At 36.8% G+C, this 22,273-nt stretch overlaps 1 protein-coding gene across 7 annotated transcripts in view; it reads left to right on the top strand.

Annotated features, from left to right (window-relative positions):
• Positions 1-22,273, top strand: part of ROCK1 (Rho associated coiled-coil containing protein kinase 1) — a 151,034-nt gene that overhangs the window by 101,237 nt on the left and 27,524 nt on the right. For 6 of the 7 annotated variants that reach the window (XM_084964317.1, XM_084964319.1, XM_005653400.4 and 3 more), the window contains exons 17-22: positions 7,033-7,139; positions 8,575-8,725; positions 11,583-11,743; positions 13,356-13,540; positions 15,319-15,388; positions 18,539-18,633. In XM_084964317.1, coding sequence (XP_084820443.1) covers positions 7,033-7,139; positions 8,575-8,725; positions 11,583-11,743; positions 13,356-13,540; positions 15,319-15,388; positions 18,539-18,633 — 769 coding nt within the window. Of the gene's footprint in view, positions 1-7,032; positions 7,140-8,574; positions 8,726-11,582; positions 11,744-13,355; positions 13,837-13,905; positions 15,389-18,538; positions 18,634-22,273 lie in introns of those variants that run through there. The other variant, XR_014807728.1, reaches the window with a different exon arrangement.

Genomic DNA, 22,273 nt, shown 5'->3' with positions numbered 1-22,273 from the left:
AAGTGCTTGCTTTCAAAGAAGAGACCATCCCTGTGTTCATCAACAATGGTTTTAATGGACTCTATTTTTTAGATATTGGTGAAGTTAAGAAAAATTCATAGCATGACTTGTTGTTTATCCTTTTTCAGTACGTCCTTTGAGGTTTATTTTTCAATTTAAATTAAAAAATATTCAAAACTTATATGAGCTTCAACATATACATAAAGGTGCATTATGGTTAAAACACACACACACGCACACATACAGTTTTTATGTTAATTTTTTATGGTCCTTAAGAAATTTCAGATCCCCTGGGTATAAATTTTTTATAGTTTGGAAGGCTGAGCTTCTGGTAAAGTCACAATTATTTCCATATTGCATGCCCTCCATGTACACTAGTAAACAGAAACTTCTTCCTATATGTGGGAAATAACTTCTCAAATATAACTGGATAATACATACTTTAGACTTTGTGGACCACGTGCAATCTCTGTGACGTATTCTTTTTTGCTTTTTATAGCCCTTTAAAAATGAAAAAAAAAAAAAAAACTTCATGTCTATAGAGAAATAGATTGAGGGAATAGTATATCATAATGTAATGCACTTTTGTTTTGTTTTTAACTGTTACATGGGCATTTGGAAATTGTATGTTTTTATTTCATATATTTTGGGGTTTGTTTTTTGGAGGAAAAACAATAGATCAGTTTTCTAATCAAACTAATCAGTTTTTTAAGACTTCATTTATTGTCTCTTTGATATGCCAAGAACATGTTTTAAAAGTCATCACTATGGTTGTAGCTTTTTCTCATAACCCTTTATATTTCTAACAGCTTTTGCTTTGCATGTTTTTATATTGAGGTGAAATTCATATAACAAAAAATTAACAGCTTAAAAGTGTACAATTCAGTGGCATTCAATACATTCACAGTGTTGTACAATCACCTGTCTCTCTAGTACCAAGACATTTTCATAGGCCAAAAGAAGACTTAACCCATTAAGCTGTCCTTCCCTATATGCTCTTCTCCCTAGCCCCTAGCACCCACAATCTTTTATATCTCTGAATTACCTATTTTGAGTCCTTCATAAAAATAACTTCATATAATACATGACCTTTTGAGTCAGACTTCCTTCACTTTTATGATTCATCAATATTATAGCATATATCAGTACTTCATCATTTATGGCTGAGTAATCTGTTGTAGGTATGTACCATATTTGTTCAGCCATTCATCTGTTGATAGACATCTGAGTTGTTTCTTCCTTTTGGCTTTTATGCGCACACACACACAGGCATGGAATTGCGGGCTCATGTGGTAATTTTGTGTTTATCTTTTGAGGAATTTCCAAACTGTTTTCCACAATAGCTGCATCATTTTATATTCCCACCAGCAATGTACAAGGGTTTTAATTTCTCCAACTTCTTACTGATACATGGTATTTAACTGTTTTTGGTTACAACCACTCTAATGTATACGAAGTCCTGTCTCGTGGTGGTTTTGGTTTTCATTTCCCTAATGACTAATGAGGTTGAGCATCTTTTCTGTGCTTTTTTGGCCATTTGTGTATCTTCTTCAGAAACATGTCCTTTGTTTCAGAAACATGTTCTTGTCCTTTGTCTATTTTTTAATTGAGTTTTCTATCTTTTTGTTTTTGACTTTTTTAATAGTCTGGATATTAGACATTATCAAGTTTATGACTTGCTAATATTTAATCCCCTTCTGTAGTTTGTCTTTTCATTTTTCTTCATGTACAAAAGCTAATTTTGGTGAAGTCCAGTTACCTAATATATGTTGCTTATGCTTCATATCATGTGCATACACATATACATAATGTGTTACATCTCATAATACATTGCCAAATCCATGATCATGAATTTTTCCCTGTGTCTTCTAAATATTACGTGGTTTTAGCCCTTTGTTCAGGTCTTTGACCTAATTAGAGTCAATTTTTAACTCAAAACAAATACATCTGGTAATAATATAGGGGTCCAATTTCATTCTTTTACATGTGGATATCTGTTTGTCCCAGTAATGTTTGTTGAAGAGACTTCTTCCCCCCATTGAATGGTGTTGGCATCCCTATTGGAAATCTGTTGGCTATAGATACACAGTTTTCTTTCTAAATTCTCATTTCTATTCACTTGGTCTATACGTCTGTCCTTATGCCAGTACCACACTATTTTGATCACTGTAGCCCTATATAACTAGTTCTAAAATTGGGAAGTTTGAGTTCTTCAACTTTGTTGTTCTTCTTCAATACTGTTTTAACTGTTCAAGGTTCCAAGTAATTCCATATGAATTTGAGGATCTGATTTTCCATTTCTGCATGAAAGATATTTGGAATTTTTTTAAGTGTTTCTTTTCATTCATATATATGGTTGATTTACATTGTTCTATTTCTACTCTACAGCAGAGCGACCCAGTCATACATCTGTATACACTCTTTCTCATATTTTTACCATGTTCCATCACAAGTGACTGGACATAGTTCCCTGTGCTAGACAGCAGGACTTCATTGCCTGTCCATTCTAAATTTAACAGTTTGCATCTATGAACTCCAAACTCCCAATCCATCCCACTCTCTCCCTTTCCCCCTTGGCAACCACAAGTCTGATGTCCATGTCTGTGAGTCTGTTTCTGTTCTGTAGATAGGTTCATCTGTGCAGTATTTTAGATTCCACATATAAGTGATATCATATGGTATCTGTCTTTCTGACTTGGTATAAAAATCTCTAGTTCCATCCATGTTGCTGCAAATGATATTATTCTTTTTATGGGTGAGTAGTATTCCATTGTGTATATATATATGTACCACATCTTCTTAATCTATTCATCTGTCAGTGGATATTTGAGTTGTTTCCATGTCTTGGCTATTGTGACTAGTGCTGCAGTGAACATATGGGTGCACATGTCTTTTTGAATGAAAGTTTTAGCTGGAATTATGCCCAGGAGTGGGATTGCTGAATCATATGGTAGTTCTATATTTAGGTTTCTGAAGAACTGCCATACTTCTTCCATAGTGGTTGTACATTTACATTCCTACCAACAGTGCAGGAGAGTTCCCTTTTTCTCCACACCCTCTCTAGTATTTGTGAATTTTGATATGGATTGCATTGAAACTATAGGTTGCTTAGGGTAGTATTGCCATCTTAACATATTAAGTCTTCCAATCCATGAACATAGAATATACTTCCATTTATTTTGATCTTTTTAAAACCAATTTCAGCTCCCATTGTGGTTAGTGGGTTAAGAACCCAAGGATGCAGGTTTGATCCCTGGTCTTGCTCAGTGGGTTAAAGATCCAGCATTGCTGCAAGCTGTGGTGTAGGTTGCAGATGTAGCTTAGATTTGGCATTGCTGTGGCTGTGTCATGGGCTGGCATCTGCGGCTCCAATTTGACCCCTAGCCTGGGAATCTCCATATGCTGCAGGTGTGGCTCTAAAAAGACCAAAAGAAAACATTTTTAATTAAAAAAATTAAATTCATTTCAGATATTTTAGCTTAGTTTTGTTTCATTTTCAGTGTACAAGTCTTATGCCTCCATGGTTAAATTTTTCCTAGATATTTTGTTCTTTTAGATGCTCTAATAAATGGAATTGTCTTAGTTTTCCTTTTGTGTTGTCTATGAGTATGATGTTAGCTGTAGATATTACATGATACCCTGCTTTTGTATATTTTTAATGCAGTGTTATTTGGTGGTTAAGGTTTAATGACTTCTGTATCTTCTTACTGGATTAGAATTGTATTACTATAAATGATATAGAATACATCTGACCATGAGAATTTTTCATCTTAATATGTCTTTTCATGATGTATCTTTCCCATTCATTTATTTTTAATTTTTATATATAGTTGAAGGACCTCAAATTTAGTTTGTAGATTTCATATGTGGGGATTTTAACATACATAGATTTTTCAAAGTGAGGATTTTTGTTGTTAAAACTTAACATGTATGTACATGTTAAAATAAAATTTTAAATATGTACCTGGAAATTCTTTCAAAGCATAAACCACCTGTGTAAAAAGAATCCAGATCATGAAACTGAGCATTACCAGCAGCTCATAAGTTCTCTTGTACCTCCTCTTAGTCACTAACCCCTTTTTCTCCAAGTAATCACAGTGGTTGAGTCAGAGCTGCTGCCGCCGGCCTACACCACAGGCACAGCAACACCAGACCCGAGCCACATCTGTGACCTACACTGCAGTTGACAGCAACACCAGATCCTTAACTCACTCAGCAAGGTCAGGGATCTGACGTCCTCTTGGATTTTAGTCATATTCGTTACCGATGAGCCACAGCAGGAACTCCCTTGCCCATTTTTTTCATTGGATTGTTTGCCTTTTTCTTATTGGTTTTTATAAGTCCTAGCTGTTAGTCCTTCATCAAATGTATTTACCATAATCTTCTTCCACTTCATGATTTGCCTTTTTACTCTTAAATGCTGTCTTCCAATGAACAGGAGGTCTTGCTTTTCTTATTTTTCATGTAGTACAGTTTTTTGTTTGTTTGTTTTGTCTTTTTGCTATTTTCTTGGGCCACTCCCGCAGCATTTGGAGGTTCCCAGGGTAGGGGTCTAATCGGAGCTGTAGCCACCAGCCTACACCAGAGCCACAGCAATGCGGGATCCTAGCCACATCTGCAACCTACACCACAGCTCACGGCAACACCAGATCCTTAACCCACTGAGCAAGGCCAGGGATCGAACCCGCAACCTCATGGTTCCTAGTCGGACTCGTTAACTACTGAGCCACGACGGGAACTCCAGTTTTTTTTTTTTTTCTTTTATGATCACTGCTGTTTAATGTGGCCTGTCGAACGAATTGATTAAATCCTGAAAACATTATTCCCTGTTTTCCTCAAGAATCTTTATTGTGATCCATTTAGCTTGATACCTGATATTTAGGTTCTTATTCCTTCCACTGTTTTTTTGTACATGAGGCTTCTTTGCTTTCATGTATCGTATAGACAAGTTATGACTTCTTAGTGTATTTTAGAAATACAATAAATGAGGAAAATAAACTGTATTTAAGATATGTTTTATATGTTACTCGGACACTAATGGATTCAAGCCATATGTGTTCATTACTTTGTCTTCTTGGGAGTTGGTTTATATAAGCCAACTGCATGAAAAATTCAGTATAATCTGAATTTACTATCTTTCTACAGATTTTTTAAAACCTATTATTTATTATAAATACCAGAAGAAGCATTTTTTTAAATTGCACGTTAAGAGTTCCCTTGTGGTGTAGCGGGTTAAAGAGCTGACAGTATTGCAGTAGCTTGGGTCGCTGCTGTGGCACAGGGTTCGATCCCTGGCCCAGGAACTTCCACATCCTGCGAGTGCAGCCAAAATAAATAAATAAATGTCACTAACATTTAAACACCTACATTTATTTGCTTTAACTCTCCATGCAAACACAACATACCCTATATTTTTGCTCAGCCATTTGAAAGAAATTAGCAAGTGTTTCTTTCTCTGTATGAACATACTCCTTCATAAACAGAATGCCGTATTATCTGACCATGTTGTCTGTGTGTGTAAATAAAATTGTTTCATTTCTCTCTAGATCCTAGAACTAGCCTAGCAGACAATCATTATCAGGTGCCAAAGATTTATTATTAATTTGTTCATTAAAGAACTGCTTCAGAAATACTAAAATATGAGAGGCAGGTTGAGTGGCTTGAAGACTTTGGCAAGTACAGCAAATTAAACACTGAACTTTAAGAAGTACAAAATTTTTCCTGGTTCTTTAGAGTGCTTCATCCATTTCCCTGTCAAATCTTAGGCTACATTGAATCACAAAATCAGAAAATAGATTTTTATTTTTGAACTAGAAAATGTATTCATGTATGTTAGATTCTGCCTCTGCTAAATTTGACTTTATGTAGTACTTATGCATTAAAAATTGTAAAACCTGGGAATTCCCCTCGTGGTGCAGTGGAAAGAAATCCAACTAGGAACCATGAGATTTCAGGTTCGATCCCTGACCTTACTCAGTGGGTAAAGGATCCAGCATTGCCATGAGCTGTGGTGTAGGTCGTAGACTTGGCTCGGATCTGGCATTGCTGTGACTGTGGCGTAGGCTGGCAGCTGTAGCTCTGATTTGACCCCTAGCCCAGGAAGTCCATATGCCGTGAATGTGGCCCTAAAAAGACAAAAAAACAAAAAAATTGTAAAACCTGTAGTTCCCTGTGGTGTGAGGGGTTAAGGATCTGGTGGTGTCACTACACCTCAGGTCACTTCTGTGGTGCATGTTCACTCCCTGGCCTGGGAGCTTCCACGTGCAGCAGGCACAGCCCTTCCAAAAAACCTTGTAAAATCTAAAACATATCTTAATGTGGAGAGTTTCTGACTATGTGGGTTGCTACATACATGGCATGAGCCTCAGGTGGGTTAAGACTAAGCTTTGTTAGAGCACTTGAATTCCTTAAAACTTAGTTTCTTTAACAATGGAGGTTGGCTTCATTCAGTTTAATGGTAATTAAACACTTTTTGGAATGTCTGGCACATAAAAAGCGCTTAAAAGAGTTTCCCTTGTGGCTCATGTAACGAACCCAACTAGTATCCAGTGAGGAAACGGGTTCAATCCCTGGCCTCACTCAGTGGGTTAAGGAACAGGGACAGTTGTGGTGTAGGTCACAGACACAGCTCTGATCCCATGTTGCTATGGCATAGGCAGGAAGCTGCAGCTTCAATTCGACCCCTGTAGCCTGAGAACTTCCGTATGCCACAGGTGCAGCCCTAAAAAGACAAAGAAACAACAACAACAAAAAAACCACAGCACTTAAATACTGGCCTTAATTAACATGGCAGAAAAGAGCACTCGGATATGATTTCTGGACCATTTGTAAAGTGAAGAATATGTACTAGATGGTCTCCAGCTAATTAATATCTTTATCACTGTATATTGTAATTATTGTTTATACTACCAAGAAAATACCTAATAAATTTCTATCAGGAGATTTAAAACTTTTTTATCTTAATTATCATGTTGGAAAAATAAAGATTTCCTTTAATGATTGTATGACTTGAACTTTCTTCTCACTTGGTAGCTCGAATTACATCTTTACAAGAGGAGGTGAAGCATCTCAAACATAATCTTGAAAGAGTGGAAGGAGAAAGAAAAGATGCTCAAGACATGCTTAATCATTCAGAAAAGGTAAATGATTTAACATACCAACTATGAGATCACATTTACTGGTCATCATATATTATAAGGTGGTTTTATGAAGAGCATTCACTCTTAATCTTTATATATTTGCATTTCTAAAAGTTTTTATGATTGGCTGGTATTTGGAGATCTACGTGAGTCTTATTTTGGTCTTTTTATTCTGTTATTTGTTTTTTCCCTTGAGGGGTATTAGATATCTGATACTATCTGATCATCACAGTTTGCTTTGGTTTGGAGGTGCCTCTTCATATAGAATTTTTTCCCCATATTTTTGTACATGGATAAGATGAAGATCCTGAACCTTGCTGGTTAGGAAGAAGGAAAATAAAAGATCGGTGTATAGTAGACCATGTGTACTTTTTCCATTTTGTTGTTAAGAGTTAGCAAAATAGGAGTTCCTGTTGTGGCGCAGTGGTTAATGAATCCAACTAGGAACCATGAGGTTGCGGGTTCGATCCCTGGCCTTGCTCAGTGGGTTAAGGACCCAGTGTTGCCATGAGCTGTGGTGTAGGTTGCAGACGCAGCTCAGATCCTGCATTGCTGTGGCTCTGGCATAGGCCGGTGGCTATGGCTCCAATTAGACCCCTAGCCTGGGAACCTCCATATGCTGCAGGAGTGGCCCTAGAAAAGGAAAAAAAAAAAAAAAAAAGTTAGCAAAATAGTAGAGCATAAAGTAGTTGTCCTTTACGTTTAGAATTTTCTTAATTACAAATCCTTTGTTCCTTCCTTGCTAAGACAATGATTAAATAGATAACATGCAGATTTAGTATACCTCCCTGAAATGTTGTAGGTTTTGTAGATCCTCAGGTAAATGATCAAAAATCCCACCATTTAACTTATCCTTTGGACATGTTTTATGACATTCAGATTAGCTTTTTGATGTCTAAGTCTGGTATAAATATGGAAATGGGATGAAAAATGAGGAGTAGAAGCACCCAAACAGGAATGGAATATATTTTGACTTATTCTTTTATCGGAGCAAGGTAAATTTAAATATAGATGCAAATATAAATAGAGGTGATTTAATTTTTTTAAGGTAACAAAATGTTTAAATGAACTGAAGAAATGTCCTGTTCATTTCTGATCCTCGCAATAAAACCTCCTCAGCAAAACCCTGTCCTACCATGAGCCATGGCTAGTGATTCAGATGGAAAGAAGTGGAGGGGTAAAGAAAAGTGACATTTTGCTTTTAATTATATATGCTTATTGTGACTTTTAAAGTAAGACAGTATAAATAGCGTGAAATACACAAGAAAGAATAATGTAAAATTATGTGCTGAATAAAAATATTTAAGTAAATATGGTATCACATTTCAGGCCAATGTGATTTATATGTTATCTCTTATGAGATATTAATGAATGTAAGGTTTAATGATGTGCCTTTTGTACAGCATATCACATGACTCTCCTTCTCATTTTACAGGAAAAGAATAATTTAGAAATAGATTTAAACTATAAGCTTAAATCATTACAGCAACGGTTAGAACAAGAGGTAAATGAACATAAAGTAACCAAAGCTCGTTTAACTGACAAACATCAATCTATTGAAGAAGCAAAGTCTGTTGCAATGTGTGGTAAGTGTCAGTTTTAATATTTTCTACATGATTGGTTTTTAAATAATGCCAACCAAAAATTTATTCTGTTTAAAATTTCATTTTTATAGCAGTTCAAACTCTTAGAAATTGTAAACGTGGATCTGGGAAAAGGGTGCTTTCCTTTTATTCTTTTTTGAGATCTTTCATTTTTAAAAATCATAGTTTCCCTTACTCTACTAGTTCCCTTACTCTACTACTCTCTACTTCCTATAAAAGTCAGTGGATTCTCTTTTCTCATAGTTTTTCAGCCTGTTCCTTTATTTTCTTCAAGATCTAGTCTGGAATTCATTGTCTGTTAATTCACCTGTTTTCTTGCTTTGTACCCTCAACTCCCTCATTCCTTTGTATTTCTGCTGTATTATGCCTCTGAATACAACCCTAGATCAGACTAGCCAGCCACTTGCATCACTTCAAATAGTTCTTCAGATGGATGTTAGCCTAGTGTATTGTCTCCAGCCTCAGCTGAGCTGTCTTTTTTAATGTAAATCACTCATCATTTTCTTCTTCCAAACTTCTCTTTCTCTCCTTGCTTCCTATGGCATTTATCATTCGCTTTTAGGTGAACATTCTCCTGTTTTAAAAAATTGCGAAAGCAAAGATGTGAACTTCTCAGAAGCTAATTCTCTAACTTAGCCTGTCCTACCACATTGCCCATCTTCATTATCTTCCCTCTCATCTTAGAGGAGGGTGATTCTCTTCCTGTCCTCACTAAGAGGTTCTAGCTGTACTCGGATCCAGTCTCTTATCTGAACTTATTATTTCTTTTTCTTTTCTTACTTCTCAACCTTTTTTTCTCCTCTACTGAATCTTTAGTTGTTGTAAACATGCACAAGTGTCTCCCATCTTAAAAACAAAATAAGGCAAGCCTTATAGCAACCTGTGATCCTTACTGATTGCCACTCTTTTATTCCATCCTTTTATAACCAAATTCCTAAAAAGATGTCTTCCTTTCCTTCACTTCTACTCAATTTTTAACCTACTGTAACTTGGAAGTATCATCTGGCACCTTAAATTCAGTTTATTTAAAGGAAAACTTGTGATCTTATGTGTCTTATCTGTTCTTACCCCTGCTCTTACTGTCTTGGTTAATGGCTATTTAGGTTTCTGAGCTCAGGTTTGTAATCCAACAAATATGCTTTGCCTCTTAGCCACCCTATGACTATTTAAAAAAAAAACTAGATTGGAAAATGCATTTAAAATGCCTCTACATGGAAAGCTCAGTAAATGGAGATACTATCATGGTTATGGATAATGGTGGTGTTCAATATCCAGGAGCCCAAGCCAGAAATCTGGGAATTATTCAAGAAACTCCATTCTGATGGTTTCTATTTTGTCACCTAGAGGACAGTCTGAAAGTGAGGAAGCAGATTTATTAAGTTTGAATCCTGATGATGCAACTTAGGAGTTGCAAGATCCTAGAAAATTAACCTCCAGGGATTTCCCTTCGTTGCTCAGTGGAAACGACCGACTAGCATCCATGAGGCAGGTTGGATCCCTGGCCTGCCTCAGTGGGTTAAGAATCCAGCATTGGCTGTGACTGCGGTGTAGGCCGGTGGTTACAGCTCCGATTGGACCCCTAGCCTGGGAACCTCCATATGCCTCGGGTGTGGCCCTTAAAAAAAAAAAAGAGAGAGAGAGAGAGAGAGAAAGAAAAGAAAATTAACCTCTAGAACCTTAGTTAACATATGTCAAAAAAAGGAACCTTACGGGAGTTCCTGCTGTGATACAGTTGGCTAAGGATCCAGCTTTGTTTCTGTGACAGTGCAGATTCGATACCCAGCCCGGCACAGAAGATTAAGGATCAGCATAGCTTCAGCTGTGGTGTAGGATGCCACTATGGCTAGGATTCCGTCCCTGGCCCAAGAACTTCCATATGCCACAGGTGCTGCCATTAAAAAAACAAAACAAACAAACAAACAAAAAACTGGAACCTCACTGTAGACTAGTATCTTCTGATAATACTTAAATATTCTGTCATGGAATCTTATTTATCTGGATTTGTATAAATTAAAGTTTGGGAGTTCCCTGGTGGCTTAGCAGTTTAACGCTCCAACAGTGTCATTGCTGTCGTTCAGGTTTGTCCCCTGGCCCAAGAAGTCCTACATGCTGCAGGCGATGCCAAAAAAATAAAAGATAAAGTTAGTATCGCAGCCTTAAGCCTCTTGAAACTTTTCTGGAACAATGCTTAGGTATAAATCAGTAACCACAACCTATTTTTTTTACTTTTATCTGAACTACCTCCATTTTTCTCCTTAGATACTTTGCTTTTTTTCCAGCTATACTTTCACCTTTTGATCTGAAGATGGCACTGAATAATCTTTCATATCATTGGTCATGGGCTGGGTTTGGAGGATTAATTATATTTTTATGACTCTCTTCCTTTAGAGATCCCACTATACAAATAATTCACAATGTTAGAACTTCTGTAAAGAGTAGCTCTAAAAGATCCCAAGGCTAAAAGGATCTTTGGCACCAATGTGTCTTACACAGCCTATGAAAGTGAAAAGTGGAGTTCCCATCGTGGCACAGTGGTTAACGAATCCAACTAGGAACCATGAAGTTACAGGTTCGGTCCCTGCCCTTGCTCAGTGGGTTAATGATCTGGCGCTGCCGTGAGCTGTGGTGTAGGTTGCAGACGCGGCTCGGATCCCGAGTTGCTGTGGCTCAGGCGTAGGCCAATGGCTACAGCTCCGATTCGACCCCTAGCCTGGGAACCTCCATATGCCGCGGGAGCGGCCCAAAGAAATAGCAAAAAGACCAAAAAAAAAAAAAAAAGAAAAAGTGAAAAGTATTAAATTAGTCTTTCTTTAAATGTTTGTAACTTTTTCTTTGACAGAGATGGAGAAAAAGCTTAAGGAAGAGAGAGAAGCTCGAGAGAAAGCTGAAAATAGGGTTGTTCAAATTGAGAAGCAGTGCTCCATGTTAGACGTTGATCTAAAACAATCTCAGCAGAAACTAGAGCATTTGACCGAAAATAAAGAAAGAATGGAGGATGAAGTAAGAAAAATAAGAACTAATTTTGTTCATCTTATGAAAGAGAAAATCATTGTTAATGGCTGAAAATTACCTATGATTTAAACAACATGGTGGAGATTTGAATAAAACAACCATTTGTATATGTTCATTGCTGTGAAGTCACCATTAGATCCCTAGCTCCTAGAATTTTCATCTTCAAATAGTTATTGAACATTCACACCACAGGTTCTATGACATTTTGCACTGTGACAGTAGAACTGTATGGAAATGTCACAGCCCCTCCCCTGAAGAAATTGACCATTTGTTTTTTAAGAAAACAGCCAAAAACAAAACCTTCTTTATTATAAGGTATCCAGTAATCCTAAAGAAGATCAATGCTTTTAGATTTCAAAAGAAATGTTAAACTGCAGAGTCCTGTCTGATTTAGGTTGATAGAAAACACAGGGTACACATTTATGAAGCAGTAAATAAGGAAATAAAGTGGCATTATATCCTAGTGATTAGTATATGTACTTTAGAAATTTTAAGACTGAAGGTAATTAGTCCACATCTGTCAATTAGAGAAGAAGACTAGACTAATGAGGAAAAAAGCCTTCACAAGGTAGGAATAGGACATCACTTATATTTTATAGGTTGAGTAAGACCTGAAAAGGCGGTAGTGTGAACGTCAGAAGCCTGCGTTGGTAGAGGAAACATTTTTTAAGTAAAGACAAAAGTGATCACTGCTGTGGTACGGGTTTAGTCCCTGGCCTGGGAACTTCTGTATGCCACAAGTATGGCCCAAAAAAGAAAAATACGTATGTACATATAACTTTTGACCACGTTATCCGCCTAGTTCTTTGCTAGGAGTTAGAATACTGAATAAGATAGCTGTGTTTTTGACATTTGTGAAACTTACTACCCAAAGGGAAAGACATACTAAAATGGTGACTTCCAGCATATGACATACTTAAAGAGGACATACCAGAGTGTTAGGACTAATCATGTCACTACGGGTATGACATTTAAGAGCTGAAGAAAGAATAAATGAAGGTAAGAAAGACCAGCACGTGCAGTAACTGTGCAGTAATGGAGAGTTTGTCATGGTTGAGGATCTGAGGAATACATTAGGATTCAGAGAATGGCCAGTGGTTGGACTAGCAAAGTAAACAATAAATCATAAAGCATGTAAACATAAGAATTTTTTTAAAAAAAGAATTTTAAGTTTTTTAGCCCTAACATCTAATAAGCAGTTGATAAATATTCAAGTTGAGTTAAATATATACTCAGTTTGTTTTGTAAACTTCAAAGGGTTATAGATTAGAGCATAAACATTTCTGAATGAACAGGTAAATTTAAATACCATTTAGGAATGTCCCCCCAAAAAGTTACCTACTCCAAAATTTCCTTACAGGTTAGAGTACAAAGAAACCAGATTTATTTTGACCCAAAATCTCATATCTGAAATTTGGAAATTAATTTGACTTAATGATAAATTTCTACAGTAATAAATGCAGAAACCAGAGGAGACTTTTTAGAATACTAATAGTCTTTTTGTATGAGGAATTATAGTGTACTTGATTAGTAGTCTTTACAGTAATGTCTAATAATTATTTAAGAGATTTATAATCACAATTATTTTTCTCATTCATAGGTTAAGAATCTAACCCTCCAACTGGAGCAGGAATCAAATAAGCGACTATTGTTACAAAATGAATTGAAGACTCAAGCATTTGAGTCAGACAATTTAAAAGGTTTACAAAAGCAGATGAAACAGGAAATAAATACATTATTGGAAGCAAAAAGATTGTTAGAATTTGAGTTAGCTCAGCTTACAAAGTAAGTTTCAGAAATAACATTCATGATTTCTTTATATGTTCAGCATTCGCTTATGTGTTTGATATTTTATGTGTGTATAGATTATGTGAACGAAGGACTTAGGGAAAAGTATTTAGAAAAAATTTAAAAATGTGTTTGCAAAGAAAGTTTGCAAGGAAATTGAGGTCTTGGAAGGACAGGCTTACTAAATAAATACAGGCCTTTAAAAGAGGGAAAACAGGACATTATCAAGACTACTGACTTTAAGAGATCCCATCGTGGTGCAGTGGTTAACGAATCCGACTAGGAACCATGAGGTTGCGGGTTCAATCCCTGGCCTTGCTCAGTGGGTTAAGGATCGGGTGTTGCCGCGAGCTGTGGTGTAGGTTGCAGGTGTGACTCGGATCCCACATTGCTGCACAGGCCGGTAGCAACAGCTCCGATTAAACACCTGTCCTGGGAACCTCCGTATGCCAAGGGAGCGGCCCTAGAAAAGGCAAAAAGACCAAAAAAAAAAAAAAAAGACCACTGACTTTACAACAAGTCTGTTTATGGTGGAAGAAATTTTTCTCATGATTTTCATATTCACAAAAGTCATGTTTCTTCATACCAGCATTAAGAAAGTCAAAAATAACCTTTTTATTAAGGATTTAGTACCTTATGGAAAGAATTGTTCAGGGTTTCTTTATTTAGAAACTAGAACTAGACTTGATGACCCTGAATTTGTTTGTTTTATTTTGTTTCTTTGATTCATCTCAAAATACAGAATGTCCTTTTCTTCTATTCTGAGATGTGATATGCCTGATTACTTAAAACAGAGACAAAGCAATATTTTGAGAATTTGTGTAAGGCCATGCTTCAGAAATTTAATATCAGAGTTGAGTATATTTTATGCAAAATTATGTGATTTTATTTCCCCCAAATATATAACTTCATTTGTCAGCTTTATTTAAACACTGTAACTCTTGAACAAAATTGTCAGTTTTGATGTTGTTGGTTTGTATTGGTAAAATTCTTTCCACCTTTTAGAGCCACTGTTTTTACCAAGTAATGTGTTTTAGTTTTATTCTCCCAAAATAATTTCTGTTCAGCGTTCATCTGAGTACTTTTTGTCAATCATATGCTAAAAATAAAAGGTTATTACTACCTAGTATGAAAACCCAGCAGCCACATATGGAATTGTTCATCATTGAATAGCTGTCTTTGGGTTGTTTTTTTGAACCTGTTCCTCTCTGTGAGCAGTGTTTTCATGTATGTGTTTACATGTACTCACCTCTTTATCTGTGTTACTCCTCCTTTCAGTTGTTTTTAGTGCCTCCCTTCTTAATTTTCTGAGTTTTCATTTCCACCCTACCCTTCTGCTTAATTGACCATAAAATATAGTACTGAATAATTCTCATTTACTAAATGTGTTAATGTTTTTAATTGTTTTCTTACTACATAAGACATTTTAAATGGACCTTAGGAAAGCTTTTCTCTATAAAAATTTACCCCCAAAATCTTTTATTTTTGCATTTTGGTTTAACCTACAATTAATACGCTCCTGAAAGTGATCTTCAGTAGAAAAGTGTTCCCTTTTCATAGTATCATTTTATAAGGAGCTTTTATAACATGGAACCAGACAATGTGGCCTAACCAAATATAACTAATGTAATAATACTGTGTAATGAGGTATGATTTTTTTTTTAAACAGAAGTCATTTTAGTAAACCTTTTTTAATTTAGCAACTTTAAGAAACAAAGAATAATAGTCTACTGTAAATAAGAACATTTGTTTACTGTTTTCTCTTTTGTCTGAAGACAATACAGAGGAAATGAAGGGCAGATGCGGGAGCTACAAGATCAGCTTGAAGCAGAGCAATATTTCTCGGTGAGAATCATTTTTAACATATAGACTGTTTCAAAACTTGACTCAAAACAAAGTATTTAGGAGTTCGCGTCGTGGCACAGTGGTTAACGAAGCCGACTAAGAACCATGAGGTTGCGGGTTCCGTCCCTGCCCTTGCTCAGTGGGTTAACGATCTGGTGTTGCCGTGAGCTGTGGTGTAGGTTGCAGACGCGGCTCAGGTCCCGAGTTGCTGTGGCTCTGGTGTAGGCTGGCAGCTACAGCTCCAATTCGACCCCTAGCCTGGGAACCCGACCCCTAGCCTGGGAACTTCCATATGCTGCGGGAGCGGCCCAAGAAATAGCAAAAAGACAAAAAAAAAAAAAAGGTATTTAGATTCTTTATGTGAAATGTGATTCTTTTTCAAATGATTATAAAGTGGGTTTTTCCCCTTTCTTACCTCCAATCTCTCCATTTAATTTCTGAATCTATTTTCATGTTTAAGTTGACATGACTGTTTTTGCAAGTATTTCCAGAATTCCTTTCAAACTGGAGCTACATTTAAGACTTTGTTGGAGTTCTCTGTGGTCTAGAGGGGTAAGGATCCATTGTTATCACTGCTATGGCACCAGTTTGATCCCTGGCCCAGGAACTTCTGCATGTCATGGGTGTGACAAAAAAAAAAAAAAAAAAAAAAACAACTTTTTAAGGGCTCTATCTGGTAGCAAACTCTAGTGGTTTCAAGTGCCAGTATTATCATGTGTGGTTCATGCATGAACATTACAGTGGCCTACATACATACATCTATAAGCATAACTACATATAGTTTAGGTATAACTAATGTTTAAAAAGCTTTTCCTCCTTTACCTCTGTGTGCACTTTATGCGTGTTAAACTTTTTCTCCATAAAAATCACTTTTTTATTTGCTGCAGGCCAAGTTGTTTTCACTACTACTGTTGATCAGAATTTATGGCTAATGATTTGAGGCTTTGTTGAAACCTTTGAATTTTTGTTTATTTCTTTTGGTTGCCAAGCTGTGGCATGCCATGTCAACTTAATGTATACCTAGCTGCCCCATTACTGTTAGATGGCAGCCACCTTTCTTGTGAGCTTTATGCATTGTAATCAAATGCATGGAGTTTGAGTTGCACTGGTAAACATGCCTTAGAAACCAAGTGTGAGCATTATTGGAAATAATGATTTCCCCAGATTTCTGGACAATATTAGAACTCTACAGAATTTAACACAATTAAGAGCTTCATGCTCTGCTCTTTCTGCTTATCTCCTAATAAACATGGTGACTTTCTATTTTTGGATATTTCTTCTTGGCTTATTGTACTGTCAGTGGAACATGTTTAAAACCTTTTTTTTTACATTCAAGATTGTTGAAAAAACCTTTTCTTGAGTGTAAATTAACCCTAATTATTGAAAGTGTGTGGTACTGACTTAAAAGTGGTCTATAATATCATGTACATCTTCTTGTCTTTAGGATTCCACAGAGCAATCATTCATTGCCTTCATATTTTGAGATGGATGTCAAATGACTTGTGGTGGTTCCTATGGATTCTTGATTTTTGCTTCTGTAAAAACAATACAAAATATTACCCTGTCTTAGTTAGGATTTATTCCATTGCTTGTGAAGAACTAGGTTAGATGCTGTTAAATTTGATAAGCTATTATAAACCAAATTTAAGGTTTTCTTTAGTCTAGGCTCTCAAATCTGATTTTTTTAATCTCATTAATTACTCATAAAATTCAGGAATTGAAGTCAGAGAAAAGAGAATCTGATTCCTAAAGGCAAAATGGATTATTTCATTTTAGAAATTGTAAACATTTAAACTACATAAATTAGACATCATTCTTCATTTGCATTCCCATAGAAATGTATTTTTTTTCCCTAGAGAAGTGCTATTTCTTAGATAATTAAATGTACAGTATAAAAGTAGTTCTCCACAGCTATTTGCTGGACCTTACTATTTTTTTTCCCTTGTCTTTTAAACTAAAAAGGGTAGTTTAAAAAAAATACATAGACTTTAGAATTGGGGAGTTCCCATTGTGGCTCAGCAGTAAGAACCTGACTAGTATCCATGAGGACGCAGGTTCAGCCCTTGGCCTCACTCATTGGGTTAAGGATCCAGTGTTGCCATGAGGTGTGATATAGATCGCAGACTCAGCTTGGATCTGGTGCAGCTCTAGCTGTGGTATAGACCGGAGGCTACAGCTCTGATTTGACTTCCATATGCCACAGTTGCAGCCCTAAAAAAAAGCAAAAAAGATTTTTTTAAAAAAAGTGGAATGGGAAGTTTACTCTAACTTCAGCACCTAACAGTGAATTAAATATTTCTTGATGGAATTGACAAAAAAGGTAGTGAATTTTAGAAGAATCAGTGTTGTGTAATAAGTTAACAGAACACTTGATAAATCTTGTTTATAGGTATTTCTTCTACCTCTCCTAATCTCCCACTTCATCACCCAAAAGAGAAGTGATTTCTCTAACATTGTGCACTTCAAGAATTGAACTACCTTTGAATAAGTTATGCTTGCTAAGTTTTTTTTATAATGTTTTTCCCAAATCAATGTAGTATTTAATAAACCTTTGGGGTATAATTTCTGTGTAATAAATTGTACCCATTTTGAGTCGTTGGTAAGTTTTGACAAGGGTGTATACTGTGTGACTACCACCACAATCAACATATAAAACCTTTCCTTCGCCTTTAAAAAATTCCCTCCTGGCCTTCCTTCTTCTCCACCCAGCTGTATCTGCAGGCAACCATTGATGTACTTTCTGTCCTGTTGATTATTTTCACCTGTTCCACAATTTCTACTATGTGGAATCATGTACCTACTCTTTAGCACCTGGTTGCTTTCACACAGCTTAACCTTTTTTAGATTTATCATGTTGTATATATTAGTAGTTCATTCCTTTTTATTGTGGAGGAGTATGAGTACATCAGTTTTAAAAATTCATCTGTTGATAGATATCTGGGTTTTTTTTCCAGTTTGGAGTTATTGTGAATAAAGCTGCAATGAAAATTCATATATAAATAAGACTTTGTATGGATATATATTTGTATTCGTTTGGGGTAAATACTTGGTACTGGAATTGTTGGCTCATGTGTTAACTTTATAATAAACTATCAAACTGGTTTTTAACCCACCACAAACACTTAATTTTTCTTATCACTTGTTTTGCAGACACTTTATAAAACCCAGGTAAAGGAACTTAAGGAAGAAATTGAAGAAAAAAACAGAGAAAATTTAAAGAAAATACAGGAACTGCAAAATGAAAAGTATGTCCAGTTTACTTTAGAATAAGTATCAGTACTATAGCAAAGCATCTTAAAGTTTTAAGATATGGAGTAGATGTGCCATTATTCTCATGGCGGTGGAATAGTAAATCTTATTGGGCTAATTGAGAACAAATCAAACCAGATTTAGATTAAAATTTCCCTTTATGGTGAAGAAATAATTTGATGCAAGTCATTATTTTATATTAGGTAAAGGTATTTAAGGTCTTCCCCTTAGTATTATAATGCAGGTTAATTTCTTTTCTTTCTTTTTTTTTTTTTTTTTTTTGTGTGTGTGTGTGTGTGTGTGTGTTTTAGGGCTGCACCCACGGCATATGGAGGTTCCCAGGCTAGGGGTCAAATTGGAGCTCTAGCTACCAGCCTGCACCACAGCCACAGCAATGCCAGATCTTTAACCCACTGAGCGAGGCCAGGGATCGCTCATGGATGCTAGTCGGGTCTGTTAACCTCTGACCCACAGTAGGAACTCCTAATGCAGGTTCATTTCCATTGCATCTGTGCTTTTCATCTTATGAGGAGGTAATCTTATAAAGCTGACAACTGCTCATAGCTAGTGTCAGAACAGACAGCTTTAACTTTTATGGTTGAAGTAAACAAATATATAATTTACATGTACACCTTTATGAATTACATGACAAATATCATTATAACCACCACCCATGAACAAAACCTTGCTATCTAGCTCAGAAGCCCACTCTCTCCCGGCTCCTGCTATGGCCTTATCCCTGCCCAACACTAGAATAATTACTATCCTGACATTTTTTGTCTTTTTTTCTTTTTATAATCACACCTATGGCATATGGAAGTTCCTGGGCTAAAGGTCAAGTCAAGAGCTGCATACACAGGCCTACACCACAGCCACAGCAACACCGGATCCAAACCACATCTGCAGCCTGTGCCACAGCTTGCCACATACCAGATTCTTAACCCACTGAGCAAGGCCAGAGACTGAACCCACATCTTCATGGACACTATGTCCAGTTCTTAATGCGCTGAGCCACAGTGGGAACTCCAAGACATTTATTTATTGACGGGACTAAATCATTTGTCCTGTATAGTTTTCCTCAGTTATGATTTTGCCGATTTTATTTTTTTAGTTAGTTGAACATTTTCATTGCCCTTCTGTGTTTCTTGCAAATCAGTGGTTAAATCTAGAGTTGCACTGTCCAGTGTGGTAGCCACTAGTCACCTGTAGCCATTTAAATTTAAATTTTAGTTAGTAAAATGAATGAAGGAGTTCCCATTGTAGCTCAGCAGAAATGAACCCGACTAGTATCCATGAGGTTGCAGGTTTGATCCCTGGCCTCGCTCAGTGAGTTAAGGATCTGGTGTTGCTGTGAGCTACCATATAGGTCACAACTGCAGCTCGAATCTGGTGTTGCTGTGGTTGTGGTGTAGGCTGGCAGCTGCAGCTCTGATTTGACCCCTGGCCTGGGAACTTCCTTAAAAAAAAAAAAAAGTGAAAAAAAGAATTAAAACTTTAATTCCTCGGAGATACTAGCCACATTTTAAGTGCTGAGTAGTCATATGTGGTTAGTGTCTACCATGTTGGACAGCATAGGCAGAACATTTCTGTCATCGTAGAAAGTTTTATTTGACATCCCTAATCTGGAGGCTTAAACAGATTCAAATCTGATTTTTAGAGACTACTTCATATATAACTTTATAATGTCTGGTTGCCTCTACTTTTAGTAACCATTGGCATTCAGTATTTAGATCCTATTAAGGTATTGACATTAGGTACAGTCTAGGGTAGGCACAAAACTACATTTCCTGGTTATTTCTCTGTGACAGTAGTAAACTCCTTTTGTAGAGCATAGTCTGATGCCATTCGTCTGCATGGTATCTGCAGTGTAATGTGCAGTCCCAGTTTGTATACATTCTCTGTGGATGGAGTCCCCAATCTGCCATGTACTGTATTGTTTCATAGCATTAAGTTGCCCTTGGTTGATCTATTTAAGATAAATATATTGGAGTTCCCATCGTGGCGCAGTGGTTAACGAATCCGACTAGGAACCATGAGGTTGCAGGTTCGGTCCCTGCCCTTGCTCAGTGGGTTAACGATCGGCGTTGCCGTGAGCTGTGGTGTAGGTTGCAGACACGGCTTGGATCCCGTGTTGCTTTGGCTCTGGCATAGGCCAGTGGCTGCAGCTCCGATTCGACCCCTAGCCTGGGAACCTCCATATGCCGTGGGAACGGCCTAAGAAATAGCAAAAAGACCAAAAAAAAAAGATAAATATATTGATCCCCACTATTGGGCTGTGTACTGTGCTTTGTGTCAGTGATTCAGTGATATAATTATTAATATGTTTTTTACATTTAAGTGCTTCGGAATCTAGTCAGTAAACAGAATTAAGGTAGGTGGGTTTGAGAACGTGCTACTGGAACATATTGAAGGGATAGATCCTTCATTTTACCATATGAGATTCAGATAACATTCCCCAGATGACAACTAAGGAGAGTAGAATTAGCCAATGAAAGCACTGAGTCCTGGATTTCCTGTTGTGGTGCAGCAGAAACAAATCCAACTAGGAACCATGAGGTTGCGGGTTCTATCCCTGGCCTTGCTCAGAGGGTTAAGGATCTGGCGTTGCTGTGTCCTGTGGTATAGTTCAAAGATGCAACTCAGATCCTGCATTGCTGGGGCTGTGGTCCAGGCCAGCAGCTGTAGCTCTGATTCAGCCCCTAGCAAATGCCATGGGTGCGGCCCTAAAAAAGCAAGCAAGAAAGAAAGCACTGAGTCCTAACCAGTAGACCACCAGGGAATTCCCTGGAAAGTTTTATTTTTGTTGCCATTCTCTATTGTATATCCACAACACCTAGATCAGGGCCTCACTGATTAATGTAGATGGACAAAATTTACATGAATTTATCCAAACAGCTTCTCAATCCCATCCTTTTCTGCCTACTTAATAACAACTCCAATAATTCTCTCTCATCTTTGCTACATCATTTTTTTTCCTTTCTGTAGCCATTCCCATTATTGTCTAAGCATACAGGTAAACATCTCCTTAAAAGGTAACCAACCTCCTTTTCTTTAACTGCATATCCACTTCTAGGTAGCATCCTGGCTTTTGGGCTTCCTTTTGTAGCACATTTCCTTGAAATGTGACATAATGTTTATCATCAGGTACTCTTCTCCCATTTTCTCTCAAGCTCACTCACGACTTCTGCCTTCCTACTCTACCAAAATAACCTTTCTCAAGATCACCAGTGACTTCCTCATACTTAAAAACTGTAGTCAGTTCTCAGCTTTAATTTTATTTAATAGCAGCAATTGACATAATTGATTATGTCAGAATCTCTTGATAAAATTTCTTCACTTGGCTTCTGTGATATCAAACTCTCTTTTCCTCTTATTACACTTGGTAACGTTCCCCATCCTTTTTTGCTCTTTTGTCCTTTTCCATCTCTGAGACTGTTAAAGTTTGGAGGGCCCAAGGGATCACTCCGTGCTTATTCTCATTCAGCCTCGTGGCTTTAAATTGCATCAGTGTACAAGTATGTTCTCCCCTGAATTCCAGATTTGTAAACCCAGCTGTCTGTCTGATATCTCCACTTGAATGTTTAATAAGCCATCTTATATGTAACATGTCCAGAAAAAATGCCTTGTTCCCCCACC

This window comes from Sus scrofa, chromosome 6, assembly GCF_054392235.1.
Source record: "Sus scrofa isolate SSC_HxYL_T2T_F1_AM1 chromosome 6, Sscrofa_HxYL_maternal_Yorkshire_Landrace_v2.0, whole genome shotgun sequence".
NCBI classification, from domain to species: domain Eukaryota; kingdom Metazoa; phylum Chordata; class Mammalia; order Artiodactyla; family Suidae; genus Sus; species Sus scrofa.
The sequence above is the reverse complement of the archived record's forward strand: the minus strand, read 5'-3'. Positions and strand labels throughout refer to the sequence as shown.